The sequence below is a fragment of the Schistocerca gregaria genome, chromosome 9 (assembly GCF_023897955.1).
Source record: "Schistocerca gregaria isolate iqSchGreg1 chromosome 9, iqSchGreg1.2, whole genome shotgun sequence".
NCBI classification, from domain to species: domain Eukaryota; kingdom Metazoa; phylum Arthropoda; class Insecta; order Orthoptera; family Acrididae; genus Schistocerca; species Schistocerca gregaria.
This window is the reverse complement of record NC_064928.1, coordinates 184,098,407-184,114,394: the sequence shown is the minus strand read 5'-3', so window position 1 is coordinate 184,114,394 and position 15,988 is coordinate 184,098,407. Positions and strand designations below refer to the sequence as shown.

At 43.6% G+C, this 15,988-nt stretch overlaps 1 protein-coding gene across 1 annotated transcript in view; it reads right to left on the bottom strand.

Annotated features, from left to right (window-relative positions):
- Window positions 1-13,243, bottom strand: part of LOC126291768 (homeobox protein H2.0-like) — a 350,668-nt gene extending 337,425 nt beyond the window's left edge. Inside the window, exon 1 of the mRNA XM_049985452.1 lies at window positions 11,385-13,243. Within this exon, the coding sequence (XP_049841409.1) occupies window positions 11,385-11,607 (223 nt within the window). The 5' untranslated portion in view covers window positions 11,608-13,243. The remainder of the gene's footprint in view (window positions 1-11,384) is intronic.
- Between the last annotated feature and the right edge of the window lie 2,745 nt (window positions 13,244-15,988).

Here is a 15,988-nt window from a genome sequence, read left to right as displayed (position 1 = left end):
TGTGGTCCAGCTAAAACATTCATATTTCTTTACGTACTACACGAATATGTAATAAAAATTGGGGGTTCCTATTTTTAAAAAAACGCAGTTGATAACCGTTTGAACTATGGCAGCGTCATCTAGCGGGTTATCAATAGCGGCATCCGGTTTCCCTCTTCAAGCTAGACCAGTTTCGTTCTTTGTAGTTTTTTCGTTTGACGCTTATTTCGTGAGATATTTGGCCTGGTCACGATCAATTGACCTCCCTGCATATGTAGATGTAGACAGGTTCAAATGGCTCTGAGCACTATGGGACTTAACTTCTGAGGTCATCAGTCCCCTAGAACTTAGAACTACTTAAACCTAACTAACGTAAGGACATCACACACATCCATGCCCGAGGCAGGATTCGAACCTGCGACCGTAGCGGTCGCGCGGTTCCAGACTGTAGCGCCTAGATGTATACAGGTCCTATGCACGTGTGTCAGGAAATGCATCGTTGGGACAGTAGATGGCGCTGATGAGTGGAACTTTGGAAGTTCCTCCGACCACGTGCCGAGCGTTTGTGTGTTACAGGCTGTGTAATTGACGGAGTGTACTGTAAGCAGCAGAATGGTCCTGTATTCGTGCCGGGAACAAGCCGAGATGGTGTTTGTGTGTGGTCAAGCAGGTGAAAACGGTCGAGAGGCAGCACGGATACACCAGAACAAGTACCGTTGCAGACACCAACCACACCACACAACATTTCGAGCTCTTTTTGGGCGTGTGTGTGTTCGTGAGTCCTCTGAGACAGTCGAACGTGCAGGGAGGCGGTGGACTGTGCGTACACCAGATTTGGGAAACCTAGTTCTACAGGATGCTGAGACCAACCCTAGTACAAGCTCCAGGCAAGTGGCCCACCAACATAGAGTAAGCCAAAGTACGATTGTGTGTATCCTGCATGACAATCGCTACCATCACTCTCACCTGCAACGAGTGGAAGGATTACCAGCGTCGGATTCCCCTCCAAGGGAGCTATTTTGTCAGTGGTTTTTGCACCAGATCATCGCAGTTATGGGGTTTCTGTCATCAGTTTTCTTTACCGACGAAGCAACATTTACCAGAACTGGCATCATCAATATGCATAATTGTCATCTGTAGACTTCAAACAATCTTCGGGGAATGGTTGAGTCGTGTTATCAGCATCGGTTCAGCATCAATGTGGCGGCAGATTGGATCGGTTATTATCCCACAACGCCTCGATGGAGGAACGTACATAGAATTCCTGCGGGATACCGTGCTCGGACTGCTTGACAATGTGCCTTTGCGCACACGACAGGTGATGTGGTTTCTGCTTGTCGGAGCACCGCCCCACTTCCGCGTTACAGTTCATCGACGCATCATCTTCCTCGAATGCTGGATCGGATGCGGGGACCCTGTAGCACGGCCTGCTCCATCATCCGACTTAAACCCCTGGATTTTTACCTCTGGGAGCATCTGAATAGAGTTGTGTATGCTGAACCAGTTCATGATGTGCAGGCCCTTCGAGAGCGTCTTCACGACGCCTCTGACGCTATCCGGAACGTGCGAAAGAGTGCGGCAATCCGTGGTGCGACCTGTGAACGCGTGCATTGCACCCCATGGACGCCACTTTGAACATCTGTTGTGACGTGCATGTGATGCAGTCTGTACTGTGATCCGGGACGATTTGCCGTCGTTTCAAGCACACTATCCGTTTCCGGACACGTGTTCCGCAGTTGCCAGTAGGAATTAGTCCCTGCAATTTGTCGGTGCTATTAATGTTCACCCAGTATAATACTACAATGGGATTTCGAGTGGATAATAAACACTGTAAGTTGCTGCGAAATAACTTAGAATCACCACCGCATAAATTCTATTGTGCAGGAATCTATGAGAGAAATATTACAGCGGACTAATTGTAAGGAAGATTCAAATTAGATTTCGTAAATGTGGTTACGCAACTAGTGGGATTGCGTTGGGTTTTCTTTTAAAGGAGAACCAACGTCAGCTTAAAAACATTGAAGATGACATGGCCATTTTGCATTCTGGTGATGAAAGCATATTACAGGATATTTTGGGAAAAACTGAAATATATGTGAGTAATCAGGTAGACTCAGAACGAGCAGCTCTCGAGCAGTCGTAGGTGGTTCTATGATTTTTTTCAATGATTTTCTTGTAGATGGGAATAAATCAGTCCGATCCGGCTTCCTTCGTTTAGCTTTCATTATGTTTTATGGAGTTTCTAATGACTATATGTAATTCTATTAATGAACTGTGTTTACTAAGTTTCATTGGAAACGCGAAGATGGCCTGTAACACTACGTTTTTCTACGAAATGCATTGCATTTTATTGTTGACTTTCTTGCACAACTGTGCTGGTAGAAATGACATTTTAATCAAGTTTACGTTATTTAAAAATAATCATTTTAGCTGACTTTTCATCGGTCGTGGTGCCCTCTATTGAAATTACGAACAAGTCAGATAATGTGGTACTACGAGGGTAATCCAAAAAGTAAGTTCTCTTATTTTTTGTAAGTACATAGACCTGTTTATTTCTACAATGGCTTACATCAGTTTACAGCTTGAGCATTTAGCTATTTTTTGACATAATCACCATTTCTGTCGATGGATTTTTGCAAACGCTGTGGCAGTTTTTGTACGGCCATGTCATACTAGCTCGCCGCCATGCTGTTCAGAAAGTTATGAACCTCTTCTTTCCCGTCGTCGGAGCTGAACCGCTGGGACCACAATTAACGCTGAAAGGTACTGTGAGACTTTGAAATAACTCAAACATGCAATTCAGAACCGGAGAAGAGGAATGTTGAGCAAGGGCGTACACATTCTCCATGACAACGCTCGCCCACGCATCGCTCGGCAAACAGTTGCTCTCCTGCAACCGTTTCAGTGGAACATAATCACCCACCCACCCTATAGTCCAGTGACTATCACATGTTCCCTAGGTTAAAAGAACATTTGGCTGGAAAGCGATTCAGCTCCGACGATGAGGTGAAAGAAGAGGTTCATAACTTTCTGAACAGCATGGCGCCGAGCTGGTATGACATGGGCATACAAAAACTGCCACAGCGTCTACAAATATCTATCGACTGAAATGGTGATTATGTCGAAAAATAGCTAAATGTTCAAGTTGTAAACTGATGTAAACTTTTGTAGAAATAAACAGGTCTATGTACTTATAAAGAAATAGGAGACCTTACTTTTTTGATTACCCTCGTATATGACTGTATTGTAAATGGAATGTCTTGTACTATTATACTGTATTTTACAACTGTCCGTCGTGCACATTAGTGCTGGTTGAACTTTTTTATATTTAATAGAAATATTTCTATTTTACGCGTCATGAGAAGTGCTGTCATCTAGCTATAAGACTTTACGTTACGAGTCCGTTAGCGGTAGCCGACACTGTAAGTGTCCCTGTACACAACACGTTTTGCTTGGCCTATGCACGGACATTATTCAACGCCCTTGTCAGTGCTTGTAATAATCGTGTATTTATGTTCTTTAAAAATTTATACAATTAATTTCAGTTGAGGTTCATGCAGAGTGTTCGGAAGTTTCTGCTATAAACTTCTAGGGTTTGTAGAGGAAAGTGAGCACAAAATATTTTGCATAGGAACCCATGCCCGGAAACGTTTCGTTCCCGTGTTACAGCAGTTTGAAAAACATGTTTGCTACGTAGGTGTGCAACAGGGTAGTCATGGAGGGGGTGGTTACGTCGGATCGGCTGATGTCTTTTGACGTCTGACCTGGTTCGACCCTCATTCACGTATCTCTGGGTGTTCGAGCAACATGGCTGAGTACACGTTTGCAGGAAACACCGGTATGATCTTTCTGAATGGGGAATCTCACAGCAACGGAAGAGCTGCTCCTCGCCTTTATCAAGATCGTTCTCCACAACATCTGACACCACTGCATACCCTTTTCGCCTCAGTTGCTCAAAGGCTTCGAGAAAGCGTACCTTCACCGTCAACAGGTGCTCGAAGGAGACGTTGCACACCGGAAGTGGAAAGAGGCCGTTCTGCATCACGTTGAAGAGAACCCGTCAAAGAAAACACGAGCAATTCTTTTGCTACTAATGATTGGAACCGTGAAACAAGTGGTGTACTGGGTCACCCCTAATCAATTAATTCGCCGGCCGGGGTGGCCGAGCGGTTCTAGGCGCTACAGTCTGAAACCGCGCGACTGCTACAATCGCAGATTCGAATCCTACCCCGGGCATGGATGTGTGTGATGTCCTTAGGATAGTTAGGTTTAAGTAGTTCTACGTTATAGGGGACTGATGACCTCAGAAGTTGGGTCCCATAGTGCTCAGAGCCAATTGAACCATTTGAATCAATTACGTCTAAAACTGGTCTCCTTACCAACATGTTTTGAAATTGTTGTTTCTCGGAAACGATTATATACTTACTCCCAGAACTGTACAACGGAAATTTCCGAACACCCCGTATAATCTCATCTGCACACACACACACACACACACACACACACACACACACACACAGAGTTTGATATTACCAAATATAATTTTATAGAAATCGACACAAAAATTATGAAAGTGAGCCTTTATAATCATAAAAGTCAATTATTTCCTTAACAGTTTCCACAATGAACCTATTCTTTTGATCAGTCCATAAAGCATTTGTCACAGAGAACATTCTTTCTGAAACAGCATTACTGGCAGGTAGAGCTACCACAAAAACAATATTGAGGTGCAAATTTTTGCACCAAACATCTTGTGATGCAACGAAGTGATAGACCATTTTCCACCAACACATTTAACAGTCCTTAATTCTTTGGTAATTCACTAACGTTTTTAACATAGTTCATTTCGTCAAAAAGTTCATCTTTACATGCTTCTCTCAGAATGTATGTGTGAAGAAAGTATTGTTTATCAGCAAAAAAATTTATTTATTGCACTACCAAAGGAAATTAACTGTACCAAAGTTGCACATATTCAAAAAAGAACTTAAAAACTGTTAAGTAGCAAGAGTTCTTACAGTGCCAAGGAATACTTAAATTACCAGCATTCAGTAAACAGTAGCTCATCTCCATCATAATGACTCAAAATGCTCATTGAAAACTAAACTCTATTCATTTATTATTCTAATTTAGCATATCATGTATGATGTTATGCGTATGGTTTCATGTTATATGTAATAATATTTTATGAATGGGCATATAATTGTAAATCTTTTCATGTCCTATTTTCTATGTAAGTCAATGTATGACAAACCCTGTATCATTTTAATAATGATAAGATACGAGCATTCTAAGTAAATAAATAAATAGAACTCTGCTCAAGTTTTGACTTCGCTGACCCGACTTCCAAAGAACAGCACGTCTCAGCTGAACACAGATAAGGAACCGCAGAAATCGTGCTTCGTTCAGTTTGGTTTAGTCAAAGAGGTTTTTTTTGCTTTATTCTTTAGGTGTGACAATACTTGTGCATTAGGTTAAGCTAAACGTTACTTAAAACATGATATTTCAAAACATACTGGACGATTGATGAAAAATGGGACACTATACGACCCGTATGTATTTTGTGGGGTCAACGGCAGAATTGAGACTAGGTTCTCAGTGTAAATGGTCGAAAATTCGATTTTTCTTTTACTGGTGTTTTGAAAGGTATGTGTGTGTATAATGTTAGGACACAAAGGTTTCTTTAATCCGTGCGTTACAAAAGTTTCTGTAGCCTACGATTCGAAGGAGTGTCACGGCTCCGGAGACGGAGGGGCTCAGATAGGAAACTTCTCGCGCCGTGACGCACGCTCACAGAATCATTTATACTGCAGTACGCATGCAAACATTTTCGCCGAAAAACTGCAAGAACAATGAGTGCAGGCTGCCGAACACACCATATCCAGCTCAGCCAGCCTGGCTTTTCTTGCGGAGAAGAACGGGGCAATTGCTCTCCAGGAACAATTTTAATTAGGAAGGGTTGATATACGGTCCTGGAATTGCAGACTAGAAGTAAGTAACAAAAACTTTTTTTTAGTAAAATTTTGGTCAAAACTGGTCGAAACATAACTTTTGGACGCCCATATGGGATCAGCCATTCTGAATTTTGAAAATGTGATTTCAGAATTATGTTCAGCGAGATCAGAAATATATAAAAACATGTAGCTTATAGGCATTCTAAAATTATGAAACATACAGGGTGTCCATAAAGTCCCTTTACTTCATAATTTTTATTACAACGGCAATTGATGAAATATTTTAACAAAATTTCGTTTATTGTATTCAATGTTTACTAAAGTTTTTAGATGTACTAAAATTTTGTGTTTCAGATACTCTGTTGATGGAAGGAACTGAACCTTTATAAAATGGCAACTCCTCAAGAGAAGGCACAATGTGTGTCCTGGTTTATTGAGACAAAATCGGATGTTCAGACTCGACGAAGCTTCAGAACGAAGTATGGAAGAGATCCACCATCGCCCGTTCAGTTCGTACACGGCACAAGAAATGTATGGAAACAGGGACAGTGTTGGATAAAGGGATGAGCGGGCGACTAAGAAAATCCGAGGAAAACATCGATTGCGTTTTAAACGTCTTTCTCATTCACCTACGAAGTCCATGTGCACTGCTGCCAGACAGTTCAACTGTGCATAAGGTTTTCAACAAGGACTTACGGTTGTACGCTTACACAGTGCAGCTGTTAGAGACACTTGAGCCAAGTAACAAGACAAAACGGACAGAGTTTGCACTCAACATGCTTGAACGAATTTCGGAGGATGAAGCATTCCTCAATCGAGTTTGTTTCAGTGTCTAGGCAACTTTTCATGTTTCTGGGACATTAAACAGACAATGTGAGAATCTGGGGATATGAACACCCTCGTGTGGTTAGGGAGCTTCACCGGGATAGTCCAAAAGTGAAAGTGTTGTGTGGAATCATGTGCAACCGAATAATTGGTCCATTTTTCTTCAACGAGTCAACAATTACTGCAGATCTTTGCCTCGACCTTCTGACCGAATATGTAACACCACAATTGATTGACTTACAAACAACTATCATTTTCCAGCAAGAGGGTGCACCACCACATTTGGGACTGCATGTTCGTCGGTTCCTCAATGAAACATTTCCAGGCAGATGGATTGGCGGGGATGGGCCAATTCCTTGGCCAACGCGTTAGCCAGGTATCACTCCCTTGGACTTTTTCTATTGGGATATGTAAAAGATCGTGTATAAAACACAGATACGGGACATTGCTGACTTGAAGCAAAGGATTCGTAATGCCATTACTACCATTGACTACGCTATGCTACAGCGAACATGACAAGAAATCGAGTACCGTCTTGATGTGCTTCATGCAATTAATGCGCCAATATAGAGGTCTATTAAACGCCGCCAAAAATAATTATAAACACTGATTACAATAAAAGAAACATCGTTAGAATATTTCAACAACTGCCGTTATAATGAAATTTTGAAGTCGTAAAGGGACTTTACGGACACCCTCTATAACATTTTTCCCTCTAAACAGATTTTTATTGAGAAACAATTTTTCAAAACTGCAAGCAGCATAAAAGAAAAACCGTTGGGCCTATTAACTTCTACCTTTGATCGCTGAAAAGTAAACACTTTTTAGAGGCTTGTGCCTATAATATATGAAATTTGTTAATATTAAGTATTTTTTGCAAAGCAAAGGAGTGACCATATCGTTAAATTTGAGGTTATTTCATTGTGGTTAGGTATAAGCTCATATAAATTTAATGTAGTGTCGACTAATGCTACCCATTTTCGATTTCAAATAACTCCTGAAAGGTCACATTGCAAGCAGTCTGCATACTTCATACTCGCAGGCCCTTGATCCAACCATAATAAGGGCGTCATTTTGTTTCCTTTTTTTATTGAAAAACTAAGCTAAAATTCGAAACACGTTCAATCATAATACTCAAACAGATCCTTTATATATGTTTTCATTGTCTCAAAAACATTTTCAAACTTTCCCTTTTTTTTGCTCATTTGAATGCCAACCTCGCCTTAAGCTAAATAAACGACGATCCCTTAAAATACGGGACGTATGGTGACCCTACATTATTTGCACTTGTCTTTATCATTCGTCACCAGGCCATCTAACGCCCGAAACGCGTCACGAGGAGAATAAAGAATTCAGGGTAATTTTCAAGAATGACTGCCTATCGGAGTTGGAGGGCTCCAAACGATACATATCGAAGATGCGACAGTAAATCGATTATGAAAGTCTCGTGGCGCGCGTTACGAGTATGTTTCAAGGTGTCACTACAGAACGACAAGAGAAAAGCGTTAGAGAAGCAAATTGAAAGACGACGACTTACCTTAGCCGTCGTCGGTGTTCTTGTCTTGTGACAGTCCACGTGATCTATAAGCTGCAGGGGCAATTCCTGTTTTCGCCGTACCCAGGGTAAACTCTGCCAATATCGCGCAGGAATATCAGCAGAATGTCGCATGCGTCAACTTTCCCTGCAAACGCAAGTTGTGAAAGTATAGGTACTGGAACAAATATAGGTCGTCCCTCTGTCCTGGACGCCTTTCTCGTTTTATGGTAGACTTGACAGACTTCCACAGCCGTTCTGTATTCTTGGTATGGACACTGGCGTCATCAGAAGAGACACAACACTCTTCAGAGTGGTTCACGAATTCGTGCTCGAACCCTTCACCTTTCAGAGTCTGGTACGACTGAAACCCGTCTGTGATGACTTTTGTTCCAGACAGTATGAAATGCTTTATGAGACTCACTAAAGTGACCTTGTCTCGGGAGAATACCCTGACAACGAAACACTTGCTTGATTCTCTATCCCACCAAAAACCCAAATATGATCTAATTCACTTTTAGAAGGTCGTCCTCTCTGATTCTTTCGTCTAGCAATATAAGACTCGTCTACTTCTACTATGTTATTCGGTCCACCAATTGGCACACTGTCACTTGTCACTATCACGTAGCACACTTCTCGGAAAAAACGGAGTACTCACAGACTGTATTCGCCGAAAGCTCAGTTTCTGATGCTGTGGCTTGCAGAGTACAATCTCGAAAGCAGCACGACACAAGAATTACGCTCGTCTGAATCGATAATTTAGAGGACTCGAACCATGTCTTTTTCCTGATGCTGGTTCGCTTTCCACAAAGTCTGCAATGAAATTGCAACGGAATCTCAGTGTCCACACTCCTCTTACGCAGTTTCACAGTCAACACAGTCTCTCCTTTCGTCGTCCGGCAGAAGTCCATATTTCCGGCAAAAAGTCAAACATTTCTCTATACCGGATATGCATGGAATTAGAGTTTTCCACGTGAGGCAATCCGCAGAAGAAACTTGAGAAGCAGCACACATTACATTCGCTATGAAGAGAAACTGTATCGATTTCCCAGTGGAATCACAAACAATGACGGCGGGAACGTAATGTAATCGAACTGAAGAAACAATGGAAAACTGATAAAAATGACGATCACAAGTAATTTATCATAACGTGCGTCATGAAACTTTCATAATCGATTTACCGGGTGATCAAAAAGTCAATATAAATTTGAAAGCTGAATAAATCACGGAATAATGTAGATAGAGAGGTATAAACTGACACACATGCTTGGAATGACATGGGGTTTTATTAGAACCAAAAATATACAAACGTTCAAAAAATGTCCTACAGATGGCGCTTCATCAGATCAGAAAAGCAATAATTAGCATAACAAAGTAAGACAAAGCAAAGATGATGTTCTTTACAGGAAATGCTCAATATGTCCACCATCATTCCTCAACAATAGCTGTAGTCGAGGAATAATTTTGTGAACTGCACTGTAAAGCATGTCCGGAGTTATGGTGAGGCAGTGGCGTCGGATGTTGTCTTTCAGCATCCCTAGAGATGTCGGTCAATCACGATACACTTGCGCCGGCCGGAGTGGCCGTGCGGTTCTAGGCGCTACAGTCTGGAACCGCGAGACCCATGCCTCGGTCATGGATGTGTGTGACGTCCTTAGGTTAGTTAGGTTTAGGTAGTTGTAAGTTCTAGGGGACTGATGACCTCAGAAGTTGAGTCCCATAGTGCTCAGAGCCATTTTTGAAAGATACACTTGCGACTTCAGGTAACCCCAAAGCCAATAATTGCGCGGACTGAAGTCTGGGGACCTGGGAGGCCAAGCATGACGAAAGTGTCGGCTGATCTCACGATCATCACCAAACGACGCGCGCAGGAGATGTTTCACGCGTCTAGCAATTTGGGGTGGAGCGCCATCCGGCATGAACATCGTACGTTCCAGCAGGTGTTTATCAGCCAGGCTGGGGATGATGTGCTTCTGTAACATATCGGCGTACCTCTCACCCGTCACTGTAGCAGTTTTGCTGTCCAGCGCATCTGTCAGACATTTTGTGAACTTGTTTTGTTCTAATAAAACCCCATGTCATTCCAAGCATGTGTGTCAATTTTTACCTCTCTGTCTACATTATTCCGTGGTTTATTAAGTTTTCAAATTTATACTGACTCTTTGATCACCCCGTACTGCCACATCTTCGATATGTATCGTTTGGAGCCCTCCAACTTCGAAAGGAAATCATTCTTGGAACTTTCCGAATTCAGTACTGTACTACTATCTCGATTTGTGTTAATAATGAGACCAGTGTTCATAAATTTACTTACATAAATAACTTTTTAGATGCTATTTGTGAAGTAGAAGTTGTTGTTTTTGTTGTGGTCTTCAGTCCTGAGAGTGGTTTGATGCAGCTCTCCATGCTAATCTATCCTGTGCAAGCTCCTTTATCTCCCAGTACCTACCGCAACCTACATCCTCTGATCTGCTTAGTGTATTCATCTCTTGGTCTCCCTCTACGATTTTTACCCTCCACGCTGCCCTCCAATGCTAAATTTGTGATCCCTCGATGCCTCAGAACATGTCCTACCAATCGATCCCTTCTTCTAGTGAAGTTGTGCCACAAACTTCTCTTCTCCCCAATCCAATTCAATACCTCCTCATTAGTTACGTGATCTACCCACCTAATCTTCAACATTCTTCTGTAGCACCACATTTCGAAGGCTTCTATTCTCTTCTTGTCCAAACTATTTATTATCCATGTTTCACTTCCATACATGGCTACACCCCATACATATACTTAAAAAAAAGGTTCTGAGCACTATGGGACTCAACTGCTGTGGTTATTAGCCCCCTAGAACTTAGAACTACTTAAACCTAACTAACCTAAGGACATCACACACATCCATGCCCGAGGCAGGTTTCGAACCTGCGACCGTAGCAGTCGCACGGTTCCGGACTGCGCGCCTAGAACCGCGAGACCACCGCGGCCGGCCATATACTTTCAGAAACGACTTCCTGACACTTAAATCTATACTCGATGTTAACAAGGTAGAAGTACATTTTAAAATGACGGCCCAGTCGATTGTGAAACGAGGTGATTGCTCCTACCTGGTGTGGGGACTGCGACGGCGGCACAGTGTGGGGGCGGCGGCAGCGGGGGCGGCAGCAGCGGGGGTGGCGAGTGGGGGCGGCGGCGAGGGAACGCCCCCGACAGGATGCGCTCCACGCCGAACGACAGCGGTACGGGTGCCTGCCCGGGGCCGGACGCCGCCGGGGGCGGCGTCGGAGGCGGCGGGGGCGGCGTAGCGTCGGCGTGGAGGCGGCTGCCCATGGCGCCGCACTCTGTCCCAAAACTCACACCCCCGTCCAGATCGATGCTCCGTTTCCGACACTCCCTTCACCTGCGACTGCCACTTAGCGCTCACTCGCGCAAGGCCCTGAATGTAAACCGCAAGTGACAGTCAATACCTCTGTAGTACATTTGCACTAATCGTAAAAGTCACGGAATGTTCTGCGGTGGGGTACGAGGCACACGTCGCTCCTATATCGCCGGTTCAGTCAGCCGTGCGTTAGACTAATGACACATCCGGGCCTAAGATGAGACATTCCAGACATGCTTTACACGGTAGCCTGACAAAAGTTACTGTCTGCTCCACAGATACCCGTTCATGGCGAGACTAAAATGAAACAACCTCCGCAAACTTAAAAAAATTGTCCTACAACAGAAAGAAGTAGATTTCACACCGATAGAACAAAACTTCTCAATGGCCTTCTCTTATGGAGAAGAATGAAAGTGATTAAAAGAAACAGTAACACTAACTCCGTCTACAGCACTTATTTTTCAAAAGCAACTGCAGGCTCGCATATGAAGAGCGTGTTGGCAACAATGGATAGAAAAATGTAGAAACCACTGTGTAATTCTTGATTGAAGTTGGCATTAAATTATAGTCGATCAGTTTGAGTTTATGTGCGGATGTATTTACCTCGGTTATTCTGGAACTAGTTTGTGAATACACTGCATTTATTTGAGTTTCATTCTTAACGGCAATGAAATTTGTGTGTTAAATTCTTCAGTAATTTGTGGAAATGACAGATTCACGCATCTGCAGTGGGAGGGCACTCTTGTAATTTGAAGAGCTGGCTGTATTTTGTTGTATCCAGAAGCCAGCAAAATGAAAGAAAGCCCTAGAAACAGCGTATTTCACGTGGAACGGATGTAACACGGGGCAAAAGAACGCTGTTACAGCAGACTTCTCAAAAGAAAACTACTTCGCCTGTCTGATATTTTGTAGCATGCCACTACAGGAAAAAAAAATCGAAAGAACAAGCGGGGCTAATATAAGACTGATACGCGAAAACGCAGTTTTTGCAGTAAGAAGTCACAGGATATGTGTCAGTCGAGACTATACCGTCAGCAACCAACAGTTACAACTTTAAGGTCACTCACAGACGCGTTCAAAAAACTTAAGTGCTTTGCGTTCCTCACCCACAGAAAAAAACCGCAGCAGTAAGGTAATATAAGTTAGTGAAAACCTGAAAGATACTGGAACTCTTTAAGAAACTTTGCAAAATAGAACAAAATTTAGAGTCTCAGCTCAGGAAAAAATAAGTCTTTTAATGTCGACCCGAGAAAAGGCAGAAGAACGGATAAAGACGCAAAAAACGGCTGAGTTAAATTCTGGCCAGAAGTCCCGTACAGTCGACAAACGCTTTCTTTTCCTGCTCGAGTTCTTACAGAATTTAATTGTTGCTGGTGTGCGTCCTAGACGAAAGAAACAAATATTCTTTAGGCCCCGTGTAAGCCAAAAATACAGTTCGGATCCAGCAATCGCCCCGTTTGATAGTTCTCTGTGACTACGTGCTCAATCTGTTCCGTACGTCTTAGTGACCGCGCTATAACTCAGTGACAAGTCATTCCATATAGGTCGCGGAACACCAGCGTTAACAGGGCAACAAAATTACGAGGTTGCTGCTAACAGACTAGTTACACACGTTCATAACTCAGTGACAAGTCATTCCATATAGGTCGCGGAACACCAGCGTTAACAGGGCAACAAAATTACGAGGTTGCTGCTAACAGACTAGTTACACACGTTCTAAAGGCTAGGTTCTGTGAACTCTACTGTGATTTGTCAGAGTTAACAGAACCAACTGTCAACAAAGCGGGTTCAACTTTCTTCCTAGGAACCACGTTCTACTAGTAGCTCCGTTTACCGAGAATTATTCAGTTGTCACTACTCCTGCGTCACAAGAGAGATTGCTGCTTATCTTATTGGTTGGATATTCGTCAGTCGCAGGAGCCCTTGCAAAGGATAGAACGGTAGATATCGGTCGCAGTTTCTTATGGGATACAAACGGCTCTCTTAATAATTCCGTCGCACACTTCTTAGCGCCGCTTCCAGCAACAAACACAGGTTGGAGTTTCCGCGTTTCTTTTACTTTTGTCGACTGTTTATGCCTAGCTGTTCGAATGTTAGCTTAGCTTCCTTTTGCAAGCAGATGCACGAACGTCGGTTTAAAAATCGAAAACATTGTTGCAGTACTGGGAAGTACTAGCGCCCTGTTCTAATTTCAGCACCGAATATTTTCTTCGGTGAGACTAGTTAATGAAATGCGCTGAGTGTCACCAATCTTATTACTGAATCATTGTCAGACTATCTACTTTCAACGGCAAGTTTTGATTAGAACACTTCTCTCCCGCAGTCGTTCGGCAACTACAGATTCGCAAACGAATTAGGCCTACTTGACTCAAATATTTGCCAACACAACCAGGCAATTACAAATTGACTGTTGCCAAATTCTTCATTTACAGTCATAAGTACCGCGGCAAAACTGAAAAAAAATATAGCTAATGACTCAATAAAGAATGATTTCTAAAACTGTACGTCCCACTTCATTAAGGTCCTCACATTAGTTAAGAACGAATTGAATAGAAAGAAACGCAAATTCTACGTTTAGAGCGACAGAATCTGGAACCTGTCAACACGTACGTTTTAGAAACATGTATGGCGTTCGAGTCAACTCTGGTATACAAATTAAAAACAGTGACAAAATTAAACCCCGCTAGCTATGGTGATGTCTGATTTCGCAGTGGTTCAGACAGAAGTTCATCTTCAGCCCTGTAGCGTCATATAGCATTAACACTCTGTCATTTCAGATATATCATCTACAAAACGGTTCGTTTACAGCACTTAAAAGTACTGTTCACAGGGGCAATTCTTGTGTCTCGGGAAGTCACTCGATTCCGCTTTCCAACAGTTACTCAATTGTCACCATTTGTGGGGTAAAGGAAACGTGGCAGCTGCTGCTCGTAGTAAGGCAGTTAAATTAGCAGCTATTCCCCGCTACAAAAAACAAATAGAACATTTTAAATGCAGCACCTGTCCCACTCCAGTGATAGCTGGATTCACTAACGCCGCCTGTCGCTCACTTTCATGTTCCACATGCCTCGCGCACACACGCAATTAGTTTGTCCTGTTGCGAAAGTAATGAAGTCACCAGTCCCGATGCTGTGAACGTCGCCAGCCGCGATTCGTTTCGTTCCGTTGCTCTTTGCACCGGCAGCTGTTCCCAAGCGCAGATCGCAGCCGCCGCATTGGCGAGATCTCCACGTGACTGAGCAGAGGCAGTCAACTGGAGCAGCCCAGCTTAGAGCTAATTGAGGGGCAGGGCCGGCGCGCGTCGCGGTGGGGGGGAACGAGCGCCGCGATTGGCCGGTGGGCGGGGCCAGCGCCCGCCGCGTCTGTCAGCGGGAATATTGCCATAGCAACGCGAGTAAACAGGCGGCGCAGGAGGAGGAACATCTGCGTTTCCCGGAAAGCTGTTTACTCGCCGAGTAAACAGGCGGCGGCTAATGCGGGAATATATCAGTCTGTCAGGCGGGACATTAATTGGCCGGCCCCAAGAATGAACTGTGTCTATTAGCGTCGCGCTTTACTTACCACCCACGCCGCGTGGGCCCGCCTCCATTTTTGTTGGCGTCTCGTGTAAACGCTGCAGTGTTATCTGACGAATCCCTTAGCGAGTGTTTCTGAAACGTCAGCTCATTAACAGCGGCATCGCAGTACACAATTTTCGTTGCAGAGCGCCGCTCCCAGAGAGAATAGTTTGGAGATGGCCCGACGGAGCGGCTGCTAACGAGGTCTGCCAGCAGAAGCGACTGCCCGTCCTAATGGACACTGCGTCCATATCGTACGTTACATCGCTGCCCAGTTGCCGCTGCTGATTCCGCGCGGATATGACGCCCGGGGACGGACTAAATGCCATGTCGTATAACAAAAGTATAGCGCGTTAATTGCTTCTTCCGATGCTCCTTGATGAACAACTTCACAATTACAAGTAAAAAAAAAAAAAAAAACCCTGCTGATGTTCTGCAGTATTTATTTACGCAGTTAGTTACCGGTTTTCGGCTTACAATCCCACATCACAATGTAACTGACTATCGTCATAGGGTGGAAATCATTGTGGAACCACCATTCAGATTCACAGAGGAGAATTTTTATCGTCAACATATATTACACTCCGCGTCTGGTGTCTAAAAGCTTCGCCACCGTTACGATGTAACTGTTGGGCAGACAATGTGTACGCGCACATAGGTGTCCTTCAGCCTTAATACATTTGGTTGCGTTCAATTTGTCACGTGTGTCCGTTGTGAGTGCACTGCAAATTAGACTCTCCTTTGCGTTTTTCCGTGATTGTATTAATAGCGCATG